This window comes from Gouania willdenowi, chromosome 21, assembly GCF_900634775.1.
Source record: "Gouania willdenowi chromosome 21, fGouWil2.1, whole genome shotgun sequence".
Classification (NCBI taxonomy): domain Eukaryota; kingdom Metazoa; phylum Chordata; class Actinopteri; order Blenniiformes; family Gobiesocidae; genus Gouania; species Gouania willdenowi.
In genome coordinates this window covers 1,041,450-1,060,529 of record NC_041064.1, presented here as the reverse complement: position 1 = coordinate 1,060,529, position 19,080 = coordinate 1,041,450, and the positions used below count along the sequence as shown (strand labels likewise).

The following is a 19,080-nucleotide window of genomic DNA, read 5'->3' as shown; positions in this document are numbered from 1 at the left end:
TTACTATAACATTACCTTGGTTTCGGGGAGTTTGAAAATTTTTAGCTCGTTTTTATGCCTTACAATAGCTTTACCTTCGTTTCGGGGCGTTTTAATTTTTTTCGCCCGTTTTATGCCTTACAATAGGCTTGCCTTCGATTTGGGGCGTTTGAACAATTTTCACCCGTTTCGGGGCGTTTTAAATTTTTTCGCCCGTTTTTATGCCTTACTATAACATAACCTTCGTTTCAGGGCGTTTGAAAATTTTAGCCCGTTTTTATGCCTTACTATAGCCGTACCTTCGTTTCGAGGCGTTTGAAAAATATTCACCCGTTTCGGGGCGTTTTAAATTTTTTCGCCTGTTTTTATTCCTTTCTATAGCCATACCTTCGTTTCGAGGCGTTTGAAATTTTTTCGCCCATTTTTATGCCCTACTATAACATTACCTTCGTTTCGGGGCGTTTGAAAATTTTTAGCTCGTTTTTATGACTTACAATAGCTTTACTTTCGTTTCGGGGCGTTTGAAATTTTTTCACCCGTTTTTATGCCCTCCTATAACATTACCTTCGTTTCGGGGCGTTTGAAATTTTTTTGTCCGTTTTTATGCCCTACTATAGCCTTACCATCGTTTCGGGGCGTTTGAAATTTTTTCACCCGTTTTTATGCCCTACTATAACATTACCTTTGTTTCGGGGCATTTGAAAATTTTTAGCTCGTTTTTATGCCTTACAATAGCTTTACCTTGGTTTCGGGGAGTTTGAAAATTTTTAGCTCGTTTTTATGCCTTACAATAGCTTTACCTTCGTTTCGGGGCGTTTTAATTTTTTTCGCCCGTTTTTATGCCTTACTATAGCCGTACCTTCGTTTCGAGGCGTTTGAAAAATATTCACCCGTTTCGGGGCGTTTTAAATTTTTTCGCCTGTTTTTATTCCTTTCTATAGCCATACCTTCGTTTCGAGGCGTTTGAAATTTTTCGCCCATTTTTATGCCTTACTGTAACCTTTGTTTCGGGGCGTTTGAAATTTTTTCGCCTGTTTTTATGCCTTACTGTAACCATCGTTTCGGGGCGTTTGAAAATTTTTCGTCCGTTTTTATGCATCACAATAGCTTTACTTGTTTTTATGCCTTACTGTAACCTTCGTTTCGGGGCGTTTGAAATTTTTTCACCCGTTTTTATGCCTCACAATAGCTTTACCTCCGTTTCGGGGCGTTTGAAATTTTTTCACCCGTTTTTATGCCCTACTATAACATTACCTTTGTTTCGGGGCATTTGAAAATTTTTAGCTCGTTTTTATGCCTTACAATAGGCTTACCTTCGATTTGGGGCGTTTGAAAATTTTTCACCCGTTTCGGGGCATTTTAAATTTTTTCGCTCGTTTGTATGCCTTACTATAACATTACCTTGGTTTCGGGGAGTTTGAAAATTTTTAGCTCGTTTTTATGCCTTACAATAGCTTTACCTTCGTTTCGGGGCGTTTTAATTTTTTTCGCCCGTTTTTATGCCTTACAATAGGCTTGCCTTCGATTTGGGGCGTTTGAACAATTTTCACCCGTTTCGGGGCGTTTTAAATTTTTTCGCCCGTTTTTTTGCCTTACTATAACATAACCTTCGTTTCAGGGCGTTTGAAAATTTTTAGCTCGTTTTTATGCCTTACTATAGCCGTACCTTCGTTTCGAGGCGTTTGAAAAATATTCACCCGTTTCGGGGCGTTTTAAATTTTTTCGCCTGTTTTTATTCCTTTCTATAGCCATACCTTCGTTTCGAGGCGTTTGAAATTTTTTCGCCCATTTTTATGCCCTACTATAACATTACCTTCGTTTCGGGGCGTTTGAAAATTTTTAGCTCGTTTTTATGACTTACAATAGCTTTACTTTCGTTTCGGGGCGTTTGAAATTTTTTCACCCGTTTTTATGCCCTCCTATAACATTACCTTCGTTTCGGGGCGTTTGAAATTTTTTTGTCCGTTTTTATGCCTTACTATAACATTATCTTTGTTTCGGGGCGTTTGAAATTTTTTAGTCCGTTTTTATGCCTTACAATAGCTTTACCTTGGTTTCGGGGCGTTTTAATTTTTTTCGCCCATTTTTATGCCTTACTATAGCCGTACCTTCGTTTCGAGGCGTTTGAAAAATATTCACCCGTTTCGGGGCGTTTTTAATTTTTTCGCCTGTTTTTATTCCTTTCTATAGCCATACCTTCGTTTCGAGGCGTTTGAAATTTTTTCGCCCATTTTTATGCCTTACTGTAACCATCGTTTCGGGGCGTTTGAAAATTTTTCGTCCGTTTTTATGCATCACAATAGCTTTACTTGTTTTTATGCCTTACTGTAACCTTCGTTTCGGGGCGTTTGAAATTTTTTCACCCGTTTTTATGCCTCACAATAGCTTTACCTTCGTTTCGGGGCGTTTGAAATTTTTTCACCCGTTTTTATGCCCTACATTAGGCTTGCCTTCGATTTGGGGCATTTGAAAATTTTCACCCGTTTCGGGGCGTTTGAAATTTTTTCACCCGTTTTTATGCTTTACTATAGCCGTACCTTCGTTTCGGGACGTTTGAATTTTTTTCGGCCGTTTGAAATATTTTTGCCCGTTTTTATGCCTTACCTTCGTTTTGGGGCGTTTGTAAAATTTTCACCCGTTTCAGGGCGTTTTAATTTTTTTAATCAATATTCAATAACATTTCCATTCACAGTTTTTTGGGAATCACAAACACACACACACTACAACTTTTATTTTAGAAAAACAACACCGCATTTTTGGGAAGTTTTTATTCATTCACATTTTAATTACTTCATTATGCAACATAACATTCACATGTTCATAAAACAACTCAGCATTTTTTTCAATTAAAATGTTCATCCGATGAACATCCTATTTCAGTTTAATTGTTTACAATAAATTTCTTACTCAATATATTTTTGTCTCATTCCTATTTCTTCTTTTTTCATTTTGAAGCTCTATCGAGTACAACTTTTGCAACTGGTCATAATATTTTGATCAGAAGCGTAGAGGAATAAAAAAGAGACAATAATTAGCTACACTTTATTTATAATTGAAGTAATTAAAGTTCTACTCATTTTAAATTTGTAGATTAAACCTTAGGAACCAATGTTGGAGACACATTTAGGGGTTCAGGGGAGTCCACTGCTCCACAAATTAAAAAGCAGCATATGATGGTCTCCTCCTCATCCTCCTCAGCGTTCTGGGTTCTACAGGAACACAAACACACGTCAGGCTGTGTGTGTGTGTGTGGGCGTGTGTGCGTGCGTGTGTACCAGCACGTTGATCCACTGTGACTGAGCGTAGAGGAGGAGAACCTTCATGTCAGTCCGTAGAACCATCACGTTCTCCTCCCTCAGGCTCTGCATCTCCTTCTCACCGTCTGCTACGTAGATCTACAGAGACGAGACGCAATGAGACGCGCAGCCACGCACACACACCTACAGTGACACTAACCGTATGCACGGCGGTCCGTGGCGCTGAACAGGAACAGGAAGCTTTGGATCCAGGACTTCCTCTGCCCCCCTGCAGACCTGAGAGGACGAAGACTACGAGAACAGATGATGATGATGATAATTACACCTTCAACAGAGACAGGCCTCACATTTAATGACCGTTACACACCTTGTCCTGGTAGACCAGGTTCTCCAGGCAGACCCGGGACTCCTGGTAGACCAGGAAAACCCCTGAGCCCTGATGGAGCTGGACTTCCCTTCACGCCCTGCAGCAGAAACACTTCGACTTTGTCAGTGTTTCACCAACCAGAATCATCACCATAGAAACGCCACGCCCACCATGGCTCCTCGTGCACCGGGCTCTCCTCTGGGTCCCTGCTCTCCTCGGTAACCCTGATCGCCCCTCAGGCCTGGATCGCCCTAAAAACACCACAACACTCCTAACGGTAGCCCCACCCTCAGAGCACAGGGCGGAGTCACGCTCTGATCCCTCACCTTCACACCTGGAGCTCCAGGGACGCCTCGTTCACCCTGCAGAGTGTCAGTGATCAGTCAGCAATCAATCAGTTATTGATCAGTAGAAATCCATCCATCCATACCTTTCCTCCATCCAATCCTTGGGGTCCAGTCACTCCAGGATGTCCCTGCCGTGACAGACAAATCACAGACTTATCAGTAGCTTGATTAGCCTGATTAGCTACTTGATGCTAACAGGAACACTGATTGGCCAACAGTACCTTCAATCCTCTCTGTCCTGCACTGCCCTGCGCACACACGCACACACACGGCATCAGTCAGCAGAGGTCAGAGGTCAGTATTTATACAAACTTACCTTTATCATCCCTGGGGTCCCGATATCTCCATAGAGACCCCTCCAGCCTCTGTGGCCCTTCTCCCCCTGTAACTCACGCACGCACGCACATGTGTTTATTCTGAACTAAAAACATCAGAACCATCAGTGTGAGTGTTTATGGAACTGGTCCCAGGTTTGAACCTGCTGTGTGATGTGGGCGGGGCTTCATGGGACAATATCATGTAAAGCATCATCATCTCAGACCTTTGAACCCAGCTCTCCAATAGCTCCTTGTGGTCCTGGTTCTCCCTTTGGCCCCTGCACACCCGGTGGACCCTGGACCACACATCAGAGCTTTCAGTGAGATCTTATCAATATGTCAATAGCAGCTCGTTCTTAACCAATCACAGTTTGTTTTGATGATATCAGCAGCAGCTTTGGGCCCCGCCCCTAAAACTTACCGGAGGTCCTCGGACTCCTCTGCAGCCCTGAAAACACACAGCACCAGTTAAACTACACACACAGACACACACACACACACACACACACACACACACACACACACACACACACACAGGTTCTCCTTGTCCTCCTGCGATGAGCTCACTGATGTCGACCTGAGGAGAAACACAGTAAAACTAGTCAGCGCTCAATGATAGGGGGCGGAGCTGCAGTCACATGCAGATGCACAGGGTCACATGCATGCTAATGTATTAAAGGGGCGGGGTCACCATCAGCTCCGCCTTCAGTTTGAGGGGTGGGAACAGAGGAGGAGGAAGAGGAGGAGGAATGAAGATCACACAGCTCTGAGGGCAAAAGTCACCGCACGGCAACACTGTGAACACACACACGCGCACGCACACACGCTTCAATAATTGGCTGAAACCGTAGCTCACGATACGTAAACACTTGTAAAGGTTTATGCCACAGTCGCGACTCATCACAGGCGACTGTAGTTGCTACAGTCGCCTGTGATGAGTCGCTTAAACACAGTGGTGCTTTTTGGTCACTTATCACTTCATCACTCGTGTGTGTGTGTGTGTGTGTGTGTGTGTGTCTTTTATGGTATAAATGATCATCTTACGCAGTTACTAAAAGGATGCGTTAATGCAGAATTTAGACTTATTTAAGAAGTTAACTGCTTTAATTTTGTCCTGATAAATTCAACCCTATCAACCATCGCCTCAGAGGGAAAATAAATGCTTGTGCTTCAATGTAATCTTCTGTCTGGTGCCTGGTTTATAAAGTTAATTCACCAGGCTTATTATATAAAAAAATATTTTCAATGAAATGCAAAAATGTAGGCCCTGTAGTTTTTAAAATTTACTTTTTTTGGGGGGGTGGGGGGGGTGCTATCTAGCTTTAACTAGATAAAAAAATAATGATTGAACTTCTCTCTAAGTTAGTGGGTTAAGGGTGTGGTTTATTATAATAGGGAGTGTCTGTGAGTGACAGTACTGATCAGTTATAGATCAATAATTATAAATATATTCAATCTATCAGACACACTGTGTCAGTAAATGACTAATCAATCATGTTGATTAGTCATTTACTAAGAGAAAACAACAGGCTGCTCTGATTGGCTAATCCATTGGTGGGTGTGACTGAAGGTGCTCTATAACTCCTCCCACTCTGTTTACATGGATTTACACAGGAAATGCATTATTTCAACCATTTTGACCATAAAAATGTTTAAATCTACAGAAAATACAAGAATAGAGCAGTTAGTGACAGATTAACTTTATCTGATAATTATTAGTATTTTACATGCTATGATGACAGCTGAGGCTCCGCCTCCCACGTCACTGCCGTGTGTGTGTGTGTGTTCTCACTGTGTGTGAGTGATGAGGTGACAGGCTGAAGGGAACGTGAGGTAATCCATCCGAGAATCAGCAGAGTCAGCATCTTTCCTCCTCCTGAAATAGTCTGTGTAACACCTGACACACACACACACACACACACACACACACACACACACACACACACACACACACACACACACACACACACACACACACACACACACACACACACACACACACACACACACACACACACACACACACACACACACACACACACACACACACACACACACACACACACACACACACACACACACACACACACACACACACACACACACTCTAACACGATGTCCAGTCTGTGTGTAACACTATGTTCCACCAACATTCAGCGGTCCTACCTGTGAGCGTGGAATCCTCCTCCTGCTGCTGCTGCTCTGCTCCTCCTGATATTGATGATGATGATGGTCAGAGCTCCAAATGCTGCATCTGCAGCTTCATCAGAAACCATCAGATAATTAGTCTAAAGTGGAAGAGAGAGAGATCAGAGCAGGTCAGCACAGCTGTGTGTGTGTGTGTGTGTGTACCATAAATACCAAATCTTCATCTGTGGAAATCATTACAATCATGTTAAGATGGACACAGAAAGATCTCCAGCTGGTCACATGACCATTACCAGTAACACTATCATCTAAGGATCAGCCACAACATATACATGATCACCAATTCAACCGTAACTGAGTCACGCCCTGATTCATGTTTTAAAGGGTTTACTACATTTATTTATTTTATCAGTTATCCACTAACGTTTATTATTATAGTCATCTAAAAGATGGAAATCCTGGTTTTAATCACTAATAAAATGGTTCAAAGTGACCAAAAATGGTGAAAATGTGGTGAAATGGGATTTTAAAAACCACAGAAATAAGTTAAAAGTTGTAAATCAGAGTGGATAAAAACAGACAGAAAAAGTGGTAAAAATGGTTTAAAGTGTCAATATTGGAACAATTAGTTTAAACTAATAAACAATGGACATGATAAATGGTGACTGTTGCTAAAATAGAAAAAATAATCATGAAATATGGTGAAAAAGGTTAAAAGTGACAATAATAGGTCAACATATGTGATATTAGGTGTAAAAGTGGTGGAAAGGGTTTTTAAGTGCTGAACATGTCTGGAAAGTGGAAAAAACGTGCAAAGAACACAGAAATTGGAATAACGTATCAAAAATACATTAAAAGGAGCAAAATGTGGCAAGAAAAAAATTATGAAAATGGGTTAAGATATAGTGAGTTTGGTGACGTTGCAGAAGAATGGGTAAAAAAATAAGCAAAAATGGGTTCAAATTGTTCAGAAAATATTCTTAGTTTCTTGAAGACCCTCTTCCAGTGTATCATGACCCCAAATTGGGTCCTGACTCCAAGGTTGAGAACCCGTGATTTAGAGGAGCCTCTCAGTATGAGGTTACCTAGTGTAAACATTAAAGGTCACTTGGTGTCTGGTGTAAAACATCAAAGGTTACCTGGTGTAAACCATCAAAGGTTACCTGGTGTAAACCATCAAAGGTTACCTGGTGTAAACCATCAAAGGTTACCTGGTGTAAAACATCAAAGGTTACCTGGTGTAAACCATCAAAGGTTACTTGGTGTAAACCATCAAAGGTTACTTGGTGTAAACCATCAAAGGTTACTTGGTGTAAACCATCAAAGGTTACTTGGTGCAAACCATCAAAGGTTACTTGGTGCAAACCATCAAAGGTTACTTGGTGCAAAACATCAAAGGTTACTTGGTGCAAAACATCAAAGGTTACTTAGTGCAAAACATCAAAGGTTACTTGGTGTAAACCATCAAAGGCTACTTGGTGCAAAACATCAAAGGTTACTTGGTGCAAAACATCAAAGGTTACCTGGTGTAAACCATCAAAGGCTACTTGGTGTAAAACATCAAAGGTTACTTGGCGTAAACCATCAAAGGTTACTTGGTGTAAACCATCAAAGGTTACCTGGCGTAAACCATCAAAGGTTACTTGGTGTAAAACATCAAAGGTTACCTGGTCTTGTTAAACATCACACACTCAGAGCAGCTAAAACCGAAGTCATTTAATGAGTAAAATCAGAAAAAATTTACATTTTAAAAACATTGACTGAGCAGACGTATGTACAGGATGAAAGTCTAAAAACATGCTGAGTCATCAGAGGGTGGCGTTGGGGAGGCGACTCTGCAGTTCTACCACCACCCTCCTCATCAGCGTCCCCAGCTGGTCGTGTACATCCACCAGCTGCAGTGGTGAGCAAAGAGAGAGCTGATTGGATGTCAGCCTGTAGCTCAGAGCCTCCAGCTCAGGCAGGACTCCCACAGACAGCGCCCCCTCCTCCACGGGCTCAGCCCCCTCCACAGACCGTGCCCCCTCCTCCACAGGTCGCTCTCCATCAGCATTGGTAGTGTGATTGTCAGAGATGTTCTCATCCTCCAGAGCTGAGGCTGCAAACAGGAAGGTTAGAGTTATTAATGGGACTTCCTCTTCCTGTTGCTATCACACAAACGCATGCTAACACACAAGCTAAAACATGTTAACAGTGCTGTTCACAGGGCAACGTCTCACCCAGGGCCTCTCCCACAGGTTGAGGAGCGTTCCTTTCCTCCAACTCTGACGTCATCCTCTCCATCTCGTCCAGACTCCTCAGCTCGTCTCCTACTCCTCGTCCTTTACGCTGCACACACACACGCACACACATCACCAACTAACCCTTAGCAGGTTGAACAGGAACACTCCCATATAAATATGTGATATGATCATAGTTATTAATGAAACCTTTAATCACCCTCACATTTTGAACTAAACTCTGCAGCGTGTGACTGGAGACGTGTCACCAGGTAAACTAATCACCAGTTCAGCCAATACACCATCAGATGAACCTGTCTTTGTCACTTTTAAATGCAGTCAGAATAAAAACACCACAGATGAAGATCTGCATTCAGTTATAGTCACAGGATAACATGATCACTAGTTGATCCATAACAGTCACATGGTTCCAGGTGAAGAACAGTGTAAATGTGTGGTGTGATTTTTAAAAAAATGTGATGTTCCAGTTTAGAAATTAAATTTCATTTTCCCGCCTGTTTTTCTGTGTTGCCAGGTTGGGTGTGTGAAGGCGGAGCTTAATGTTAGCGGTGAATCACCTGCTGCTCATAGGTCCTCAGAGCCTTCCTGACGTTGGACAGCTTTGGGGAGCGAATGGGCAGAGTTCTGATGTCAGACGGTGTGAGCGCGCTCAGATCACCCACCGTCCTGATGTTCTTAGCTCTGATCAGCTGACCAACGCCCCTACACCTGAGGAGCAGCACCTCAGTCACTATTTGTACCATAGGTAAAAACATGATGATGTAACGTCCTCTACTCACCACATGGTGGAGGAGATCTGAGGAAGCACCGCCTCCACGGGGGCAGAGCATCCCAACAGGGCAGGGTAGATACAGTCCGAGGACACGGGACGAGTTTCACGAATCATCTCAGAGATCTGAGGAGGACAAAGAGCACGATTCAGTTAGAGCAGCTCTGTGAGGAAGAGGAGAAAGAAGATGAAAGTAGATGTTCCTACCAGACATTTCTTGGAGCTCTTAAATCCTGGACTGTTCAGCGTTCTAGGACTGAGACCCAAGACCCCCTTAATGGGAGTAGTGACGAGCTGCAAAACAACAACATGTTAGCGATAGGAACTATAGATCATAGACATACAAACTATAGATCTGTTCATTTAGGAAGAGATCTATAGTTTTTATTTTATGTATTATTATTCTTTTATTACTTCAGATGCTACTTGTGTTGTTCTGGGTTATTTTGTGTGTAACTTTATTTGTATTCTAGACTTTGTTGTTGTGTTTGTCATTGTGTGTCCCCAGGGTCAAAGGTCACTCCAGGCTCCTCCTACCTTCTGCTGCACGGTTCCTTTGGAGCGGCGGGGGGAGGCGGTCCTCACAGCTGGGCTGCGACGGTCGATGTTGTCGGCCACTTCCTGGTGTTGAATGGGGTTGGCAAAGGAAACCCTCCTGGACTGGAGAGGAAACAATGAGTCAGAAACCACCCATAGATCATAGATCATATATATATACATATATATATATATATATATATATATATATATATAGATCTACGTTCGATGACTTTGATGTGCGGTCACTAACTTTAACGAGAGGCGATGGGGTCTCGGCCTCTGACACCCTCTTCTGGCCTTTCTTCAGAATGCTGGTGGAGGGTGAGGCAGAGGGAGACCACGCCCCCCTGGTTCGGCTCCCCCCGGGGCTCAGCCCAACATCTGTGGCCAGGACCGCCTCCAGGTCCTTCTGCTTCATGGGAGAGTCCAGAGGGATGATGTGTGAGGGCGTAGCCTCACAGAGACCTTCATGCTGAGCAGCTTCCACCTCTTCCCCCTTAGGACCTCTGGGTTCACCCTGGTTATCTGAAAGTTCCAGGTCTTGGTTGGTCCCCTGCAGAGGTACCAGCCCCTCACTGGAGGAGGTCTCCACTGGAGGAGGAGCATAGTTCTCCATCTCACTTTGCTTTGGATCTTCTTCAAGGACGACTGATGCTAGGACCTCCGGTTTCTCAGCAGGAGGACATGAGTCACCCAGAACCTCCTCCTGGATACGCTCCTCATTGGTCTCAGACGTGGACTCTTCCACAGCTGAAGCTTCTCTTTCTTCTAATAAAGCACCGTCACTGTTTGTTTGAATATCCGTTTCCATCCTTTCTTCACTCTCTGTAGGAACTTCTAAATCTTCCTTGGGAGGATCTTCTGAAACCTGGACCGATTCCGGGCTTTGCAGATCTTGGCTTTGAGACTCATCCTCTGGAACAGTTCCACATGTTTCTTTAATGATTTGTGTTTCTTCTTTCTGATCATTTGCTACAGTCTGATTTTTCTTCTGCTCCGTGGACTCAAAGGTCAGAGGACTTTGTAGAGATGCTCGAGGCTTCCTTCCTCTTTTTTTGCCAACAACACCTTCTTTGGTCTGAGAGGACTGGGATCCAGAGGACTCAAGGCTTGGGACGTGTTCCTGGGTGGACCTTTGTTTGGAGTATCTGGTCTTGCCCTGGGACGACTCTGATCCAAACATGTCCAAAGCCTGAGAGTCCCCAGGCGTGGATGTGGTTGTCTCCTCGAGAATTTTACTCCTCCTGGTCCTTCCTGGTAGTGGAGATGCTGGAGAGTTGGTGTGACTCAGTCGTCCTGTTGGATCCACGGTCTTGGTCGTGTTCTCAGAGTCTGTCGTCTTGCTCTTTCTGTACCGTCGTAGCGACTGAGCGTCAGCAGAGACGTGTGTGACCTCCTGGGTGTCCTGGTTGAGGTCGGTCTTTGTGGTTTCCAGTGGACTGTTCACGACCTGGTCTGCTGGGGTCCTTGTGTCCTGTGGCTCCTTCCTCGATGGAGATGTTCTTTCTGTGGACTTCTTAGAGTCTTTGTTGTGGTTTTTAGAATGTGTGGGAACTCCTTCATAGTCTGATTCTTTCTCACTCTGGTCTCTGACTTCATACGTCTCCCTTTTCTTCCATGATTTGCGTTTGTTGTCAGTCTCTGGTTGACTATCCGTGTCCTGATCACTGATGCTCTTCCTTTTACGTTCTGTCTTGGTGAGGAAATCTTCTGATTGACTGAACAGTTTGGGCTTCCTTCCTGGTCTTCCCCGAGAGTTGTTTGGTCTGGGGTCAATGGTGCCGTGCTGGGATCTGGTTTTTAAGCGGTTGTAGCTTTTCTCTGCCGCCTGCTTGCTCCTGGTGTTGGGTCTGCTACTCGCTGAAGTGGGCGAGGAAGCCTCAGTCAAAACCAGTTCACGGGAACGTCTCTTTTTGAGCAGGTTGTATTTGGATTCCCGTTCCTGTGGGTCCTCTCCAGGGATTTGAGGTCTGATTCGGCTTCGTCCAGATCTCCGAGGCTCATCCGGAGACGTTTGGCTCTGGGAGGACTGGGAATTATCAAGCCCTGCATCAGAGTCATCTTCCTGGCTGGAGAACTGGACCACCTCCAACATGGGTGTTGTTCCTGAGCTCATCCTGGATTCTCCTTCGGTTTGAGTATCTGGTATCACGTCTTCCTCCTCGGTTGTGTCACTGGAAAGTCTCTCCGTCAGTTTCACGGGCTCTGTTTGGGTTCTGGATTCCTTAGGCCGTCTTGGGGACTCTGGGAGGACATTCAGTTCAGAGGTGTTTGGCATGGACTCTGGGAGGGGGTTTGGTGTGGACTGGGAGTCTGGACTGGATTGGATCTGAGAAGCAGGTAACACGTCATTAACCGAGTGTTGATTGGAAGAAGACGTCTTGACAAGGGGACCGGTGAAGGAGGACCCATCAGCAGGACTGTGAGACTGGCCCTCACTGTACTTCTCCAGGGTGATGAAGGACTGTCGACGACTGTTGGGTTTCTGTGGAGTACCAGAGACCAGATCTGAGGAGGTGGACATGTTGGCACTAGAATCTTCTTTGGACTCCATGTCCACATCTTGAGTTTGGTCCTCGCTCTTGGTTTCTTCTTCTACTGAAACATCTGCAGACTGTGGAATGACCTCCTCTGGTTCGTGGCTTTCATTCTGTTCTGATGGATTTTCATCGTCTGGAGCTTCTTTGGTGACGACTTCGGACTCTGCAGGAGGAACCTGAAGGAAGAGACAAAGATCACACCAGTAAAGCCTCAATCATGCTACTGCGTCATGTAGCTCTGCCCTACACCGAAACCTAAACGCACCTCCCAAAATCCCTGAATTTGCTTTTTGCATTTGTCTATATTAGGGCTGAGACTTTACCGCGATAATTGCAATTAATTAAAAAAAAATAATGAACTAAAAAAAAATTGATCAGGGTTTTTTAAAAACTTTTCCTAGTTTTTTTAGAGCAACCAAAAGCAGCACAATGATTCAAAGTGACCAAAAAAGTTACTAAATTATGTAAAAATCAGGCTGAATGTTTCACTCCAATAGAAAACAATGGATGTTTACAGGCAGTGGGGCCGTGTGACATCATCAATCACATGATTTCAAGATGGAGGAACACAGGCTCTAAAACTGTAAAGTAGTCCTATTTATAAAAGGCACAGAAATGAATATGATGTGTTTTATTAGACATAGATCTACTAATAAGGACATTTAGAAGATTCTAGACCAGATTTGTAAAAACAGTAAAAGATAACTTTAAGGTCAAAAGTGAAATATTGAAAACATTTGAATTTGGAATGGTTACCTGAGCAGGAGCACAGTCTGGTTCCTCTGTGTGTTTTTCTGGTTCTTCTGGGTGTGTGTCTCTGTGGGTCAAAGGTTGGATTAGATCAGATGATGTTACATTTAAGGTGAGGGGGATGTGAGCAGGTCTTACCCTGAGTCCTCCTGACTCTGAGTGAACCCAGTGAACACTGAGGAGTCCAGAGACGCATCCAGGTTGTTGTACATGACGGGGATGTCCACCCTGTCACACACAACAGACACACACACAATGAGCTGGTGGTTATGGTGCTGGTACTGATGCATGTCCTGGGTCTATTGGACCTCTTGGTCCTCTTCATCTCCTTCTGATGCTCCGTCAGGACTCGTTCTTTGTTCTCAGGAGGAATGAAGACGAAGTCCACGGTGGCCTCGTCATCCAGATCATTACGAGGAGCTTTAGGAGAACCAAAGTCCAGCTTCATCTGAGAGCACAGCACACAGAGCTGGTTTAGGGTCTGCTGAGGGTTCACGAGGAGGAGGGAGGAATTACCGAGACTTTTGGCGTGTTGCTAACGCTGGTAACACTGCTGAGGAGGCTAACGCCACGGTTCTTGGAGCAGATAGAGATCCCACTGATCCTGGTTTCCATCTGAGAGCTCTCACTCTGCACACAAACACGACAAAGTGTGAGCACGTGCACAGCTCAGCAAACAATCACTGAACCAGAGGTGAAAGTAATAGATTACCAGGACTCACGCTACCATAATTGAGTTGCTTTTATAGGGACTTGTTCCTTAAGTATGTTTTAAAAGAAGTAAAGTAATTTATTACATTTCTACACCCACCCGTTACTGAGTAAATTATTATTTTTTGTTTAAAAATGATCAATAGACATTGAGACACTTAAATGACCAGACAACACTCAAATGCATGACATCATAGCCGACCAATCAGATTAAACGTAATGCACGTCACCAAAACATCATTGAATAGAGGTTATTTTCTGTTTTAGAGTTCATAAATGTATCTATACTTAGAACCTGAGAATTTATTTTATTTTGATGAATTCATTGGTGTTATTTTATTTAAAAAATAATTGTACATTTTGACAAACCTTTTCTTTTCTACAGATGCCTTTGTGGAAAATAAATTAAGTTACAATTGTGGTAGATTTGGTCTCTTCTTTTTTAAGTTTCTACATCAGATGTTTACTGTATGTAAGGGACCCGTACCAAGATTTATTACCAACAATAAACTAGTGTGCCTCAAATTATTATTTGTGGTAGAGCGTGTGCATTTCAAAATTTATATTACAAGTTTGCATAAAATATACATTTGCGAAATAGATCGTGTGCATTTGTGAATCTGAAATACAACTGTGAAACAAAGCATGTGCATTCATGAAAAACCCTGCAAGAGTTCATTCATTATGATATTGTTCTGATGCCATAACTATTACAAACTGACTTTTACTGGAGGCGGATCAGAGATCAGAACATCCTGTATACAGGAGACTGCTCCGTCTGTTCGTCCTCCTTATGGAAGCGTCTCCATCAGCCTCAGAGTCCAGAGCACAGGTTATCCTCAACAAACCTAACGCTGTAATTTAACAACTTTATGCTGTTTATATTTATATTACAAACTGACTGATTTTTTTCTGCATGCATGCTGCAGCACTCTGACAACATTTTTCTGCATCATTGCTATGACGACAGTGTGAATCATAACAAAATGAGTTATCAGAATGATTCTGTGCGAGCAACAATGATTTAATGTTAATAATTTCATTGTTCCACCTGATCTAATGTGACGGAGCTCAATTTTGTTGAGGCATGAAGCTTATAAAACCAAGAAAAATCCACAATTTAGCTGAGTCATTGTTTAAGCCGCAGGGTTAAAAAAGTAGTGGCTTATAGTTCTGAAATTACAGTAGTAACTTTTAGATAGGGTACTATTTAATTGAGCTACTTTTTTATTTTATGTATGACTTACGTGTACATGAGTAGATATATCACTCACTGAGGCGTGTCCTTGGATGTCCTCAGAAACCTCGAGCGCCTCGAACCCAGGGAGGATGATGGGCGTGGCCTGTTTGACCTGACTCAGCACAGGCCTGGGCACAGAGAGGAGGAGGTCAGACGTGTGCACGTGTGACACTGTGCGTTAGCGTTGATTGTCTCTACCTGAGCTCCTCTGGGTAGGTCAGGGTCAGCGTGTTGGCAAAGGAGGCGTTCCAGAAGCTCGCAACGGTCGTTCTGAATGGTTTGTGTTTGTGAGGAAACAGAACACACAGCAGGGGGCAGAGCAGAGCCAGCAGGTCACCATCAAACGCTAGAGACGTACGAGTTTGGAGACAGCCCAGCAGGTCACACAGAAGCTTCTCCAGCTACACACAGAGATACACAACACGTACACCAGAGCGTTAGCTTCCTTTCAGAAAACACACACGTTACAGAGTGGCACAAAAAAAAATACAAAACCATGAAATTACTACACAAAAAATACCAAGAGAGACAAAAAAAACAACATAAAAAACAAAAACAAAAGTAAACTAAATTACACAAAAACAATAAAAACATAAAACTGCAACAAACAGACATTTACAAAATAACTAAACCCTGAGGTTTGTCTGACAGGCCTCTAGGCTGGAAATTAAAAAAAAAAAAAAAAAAAGAAAACGCTTTGATTATGCTACGCTAACTAGCTACTCAATACTCACGATCTCTCTATATTCATTATTCTTAGTCCAAACTACTCACACAGATTGTAGAGTCCACAGGTGACGATTTTTATAGGAGGGGCGGGGCGAACAGTGACGCACAATGGTCCAATGACTGACATCACAGAATCTTATTCTCAGCCAATAGAAACATTAGATTGTAATAACCAGGTTTAACCCATAAAGACAAATGTAAATAGTTTAACTAGTTAGCTGCAGCTCACTGATGAGTGTTTCTGCCGGTGTTAGACCGATTACCAGTGGGTTTCTAAGTGGTGACTGACAGTTGGTACCTTGCTGTGGCCCTGGGGGGCAACCTCCTGCCCATAGAGGAGCACCAGCGGCTGGACCAGAGCGCTCAGCGCCTCGCGGACGGCGTCGGCCAGGACCAGGTTGGAGAAAAGGGTGGAAAGAACGGAGATGAGGGCGGAGGCAGTGGCCTCTGACGCTACGTGGGGGTGGTGGAGGTGGACCTCCAGACTCTGGAGAAGCAGCAGCTGGAAGGAGGTCAGGTTCCCCAGGGCCCGGTTCCTCCTGCGGGTCCAGTGACTGGGAGTGTGAGGAGCTGCAGGAGGGGTGGGACAAGGGTGACGATGAGCTAACAACCAGCCCGTCAGTGCTCAATCCTTTCAGATCCTTCCAACGCATGTGCAAATAGCAGTATGTGAACTATTTAAAAGGTTGAAACCCTGCTATTTAAAAACAATTTATGCTTTGAGTGAATTCCAACTTCTTTTATTTTGTTTTTTTTTTAATCTTATTTTCCGTTTGGTTTTTGATTGTCAATGTTGTGTATTGTGTTTTTATCCATTTTCTTTTTTTTATTAACATTTAAAACCACAGTTAAACAGTCACATATTTAAATGTGTACTATTAACACATTTAACAAACGCCGTATGGTCAGTTTATATTCAAATATCACGTCCCAGCAGCTCTGTCGTAATGATGCTGAGTGAAGGAAGTGACGTAGTCTACGTGTATGGGTTGAAAGGATCTGAAAGGATTGGGCCCTGAAACAGCTAACCATTAGCTAACGATGAGAACAGGAAGTTCTTACATTTGAGTTTGTGTTGGAAGTGAGGAGTGAAAGGAGAAAAGTCCACACACTCCACCATCACCTGCAGCATGTTGGAGATGCCCAGTGCCGCCACAGGAAGCTACACACACACACACGCACACAGTGAGCCACTGAATGGTTCACAGGGTGAGGTCAGAGGTCACTCACCCTCAGAGCCTGCTGGTCCACTAACACCAACATCTTAGCGCTGAGCTGCTCACAGCAGGCGTTCTCCTCAGCCGTGGGAACCAGAGACGAGCAGCGAGCAAACACACGGTACAGCTTTGACCATGAGGACAGCATGGACCTTTGAGAAGCCTACACACAAACACAGCAGCTTTAGACTCACCTTTAGACCAACACACACACCTTCAGTGATTGGTTTACCAGAGAGAGCGCGTCCTCCGTCAGAAGGTGAGAAACAGGAAGTATCAACGCCATCAGAACACAGCTGAAGTTATGCTCCAGAGCATCACCCTGGTTCACCTCATTAGACTGACACACACACACACACACACACAATTAATAAATAATTATAAGACACAGAGCCTAATGGTGAAATAATTCAACATTTGGGTCTACATTGTTTTTAAACTAAAGTGCATGGGATTTCCTGAACATTAGATGAAATGACATGAAATGAACAAATATATACTCAGAGTTTGTCGTGTCTAGTACGTTAGTGTGACATTTACAACACAGCCAAAGTCTTATTTAAGTCGAGCCTTATTTACAGTAAAAGAGTCAGGGCGGCCATCTTGTATTGCTGCAAAGCATGATGGGTAGAGGACGGGTTAAAGTGGAACAGAAACGTGCTCATTGTTTTCTCTGAGGAAAGATTCAGGCTTATTTGAGTGTGTGTCAGTGATCATGGTCACCGACTTCCTGTTGAGTTGCTCGTCCAATCAGAGGCGGCGGTCTGACCTGGGTGATGGTGTCAGTCAGCGGGTCGACCACGGCGCTCCACGTCCTCCACACCAGCTCCTTATTGGGCAAAGAGCTCGCTCTGCGGCCCAAGGCGCTGAGCACGGCCTCAGCGAAGGCCAGCGGGGAGGCGGGTCCTGACAGGCCACAGCCAATCAGAGTCTGAAGGCAGAAGAAGAATCTGTGGAGCAAAAAGTGGACCAATCAGAGAACAGGACAGAGGGAGCTCTAACGCCATCAGTCACTCACCGCTCGTCCTCCATGTACACAGGCAGCATGCTGCTGTTGAAGAGGAGGAGGAGGAGGAAGAGAGCCGGCGTCCCCTGGACAAATAGGCACATTTATTTAATCACAGAATATATAAAACATGTAAAAACAATAAATGTTTTAAAACACATACACAAACTCCTTTTGAATAAATAGATCAGAAACAACAGGTGTGTGTGTGTGTGTGTGTGTGTGTGTGTGTGTGTGTGTGACGGGCTCACATTAAACATGTCCATCTTCCCCACTTGGTAGGAGGCGGAGCCGAGGATTCTGGGAGGAATTCCCTTCACGGTGATCTCACAGATGAGCTGATAAAGAACAGGAAGTAGAGTTTAACATCAGGGCTAGGGTCAATTTTTATTATAATCACGTAATTGGTAAATAATTACAATGATGACAATTGTATTTGAAAAAAATCTGTTACTGTTGTATAAATAATTGCATTTGATTTCAGATAATTCTATAAAAACATTCATTCATTTACAATGTAATTAAACACAAACCTGATGAACCATGTTACAGTTCTATGTCTCACAGATAAATAGTTAATGATTATTAAAATATGTTGACAGTAAGTTTACCTGTCACTTCTCTTTAGGATAATTTTACCATTTAAATAAAATATATAAATCTATGGGTACAGTGATATAAAAAAGGCTCAAATGCCCACAGCAAAAATATTAAAACCAATATATTAATTGATTAGGAAACCTAACAACATAACCAATAGTTGAGAAACTCATTAGATGATTGATCATAATTATTAGTGTATTAAACACATGGGTCAAACTGAGCTGTTAGTATTAGAGATGCTAACAGAAAGCTAACAGAAGAGGAAGGTTTGGTTTAATAAGGGTTGATTATTAAAGGCTCAGTAATTGTGATTAATTGTA

The 19,080-nt window shown here is 43.4% G+C and overlaps 2 protein-coding genes across 7 annotated transcripts in view; both read right to left on the bottom strand.

Annotated features, from left to right (window-relative positions):
- Nucleotides 1-2,861: 2,861 nt before the first annotated feature.
- LOC114455348 (collagen alpha-1(X) chain-like) lies at nucleotides 2,862-6,819 on the bottom strand. Of its 4 annotated transcripts, none has more exons than XM_028436535.1 (14): nucleotides 6,434-6,819; nucleotides 6,060-6,164; nucleotides 4,959-5,062; nucleotides 4,689-4,844; nucleotides 4,492-4,563; nucleotides 4,267-4,332; nucleotides 4,172-4,198; nucleotides 4,034-4,078; nucleotides 3,930-3,965; nucleotides 3,774-3,854; nucleotides 3,604-3,700; nucleotides 3,436-3,527; nucleotides 3,255-3,374; nucleotides 2,862-3,188 (listed from the first exon to the last, which is right to left on the bottom strand). In XM_028436535.1, exons 2-14 carry the CDS (start codon nucleotides 6,130-6,132, stop codon nucleotides 3,174-3,176), a joined length of 984 nt encoding a protein of 327 aa, XP_028292336.1. In that variant the 5' UTR covers nucleotides 6,133-6,164; nucleotides 6,434-6,819; the 3' UTR covers nucleotides 2,862-3,173. The 4 variants fall into 4 exon arrangements, with proteins under 4 accessions (XP_028292336.1, XP_028292338.1, XP_028292335.1 ...); XM_028436537.1 differs by lacking the exon at nucleotides 2,862-3,188 and having other exon boundaries at nucleotides 3,209-3,374; nucleotides 4,689-4,715; nucleotides 4,803-4,844; XM_028436534.1 differs by lacking the exon at nucleotides 2,862-3,188 and having other exon boundaries at nucleotides 3,209-3,374.
- Nucleotides 6,820-8,116: 1,297 nt separating this feature from the next.
- Nucleotides 8,117-19,080, bottom strand: part of rif1 (replication timing regulatory factor 1) — a 28,172-nt gene continuing 17,208 nt past the window's right edge. For 2 of the 3 annotated variants that reach the window (XM_028436347.1, XM_028436346.1), the window contains exons 16-35: nucleotides 18,409-18,495; nucleotides 18,170-18,243; nucleotides 17,921-18,101; nucleotides 17,384-17,491; nucleotides 17,165-17,314; nucleotides 16,997-17,096; nucleotides 16,233-16,504; nucleotides 15,404-15,606; nucleotides 15,213-15,333; nucleotides 13,771-13,884; nucleotides 13,563-13,702; nucleotides 13,393-13,482; nucleotides 13,261-13,321; nucleotides 10,215-12,680; nucleotides 9,962-10,084; nucleotides 9,632-9,718; nucleotides 9,435-9,550; nucleotides 9,213-9,363; nucleotides 8,635-8,743; nucleotides 8,117-8,513 (exon numbers count right to left, since the gene is read on the bottom strand). In XM_028436347.1, coding sequence (XP_028292148.1) covers nucleotides 8,224-8,513; nucleotides 8,635-8,743; nucleotides 9,213-9,363; nucleotides 9,435-9,550; nucleotides 9,632-9,718; nucleotides 9,962-10,084; nucleotides 10,215-12,680; nucleotides 13,261-13,321; nucleotides 13,393-13,482; nucleotides 13,563-13,702; nucleotides 13,771-13,884; nucleotides 15,213-15,333; nucleotides 15,404-15,606; nucleotides 16,233-16,504; nucleotides 16,997-17,096; nucleotides 17,165-17,314; nucleotides 17,384-17,491; nucleotides 17,921-18,101; nucleotides 18,170-18,243; nucleotides 18,409-18,495 — 5,043 coding nt within the window. In that variant the 3' untranslated portion in view covers nucleotides 8,117-8,223. The remainder of the gene's footprint in view (nucleotides 8,514-8,634; nucleotides 8,744-9,212; nucleotides 9,364-9,434; nucleotides 9,551-9,631; nucleotides 9,719-9,961; nucleotides 10,085-10,214; nucleotides 12,681-13,260; nucleotides 13,322-13,392; nucleotides 13,483-13,562; nucleotides 13,703-13,770; nucleotides 13,885-15,212; nucleotides 15,334-15,403; nucleotides 15,607-16,232; nucleotides 16,505-16,996; nucleotides 17,097-17,164; nucleotides 17,315-17,383; nucleotides 17,492-17,920; nucleotides 18,102-18,169; nucleotides 18,244-18,408; nucleotides 18,496-19,080) is intronic. The other variant, XM_028436348.1, reaches the window with a different exon arrangement.

Bases quoted from the DNA above. Each gene is read 5' to 3' on its own strand.
- LOC114455348 (XM_028436534.1), bottom strand. From the start codon at position 6,132: ATGCTGACTCTGCTGATTCTCGGATGGATTACCTCACGTTCCCTTCAG. The intron at 4,845-4,958 runs GTGACCCCGCCC...GTTTCTCCTCAG, and splicing joins AACTGAAGGCGGAGCTGATG to GTCGACATCAGTGAGCTCAT. The intron at 4,333-4,491 runs GTCTGAGATGAT...CGTGAGTTACAG, and splicing joins TTGGAGAGCTGGGTTCAAAG to GGGGAGAAGGGCCACAGAGG.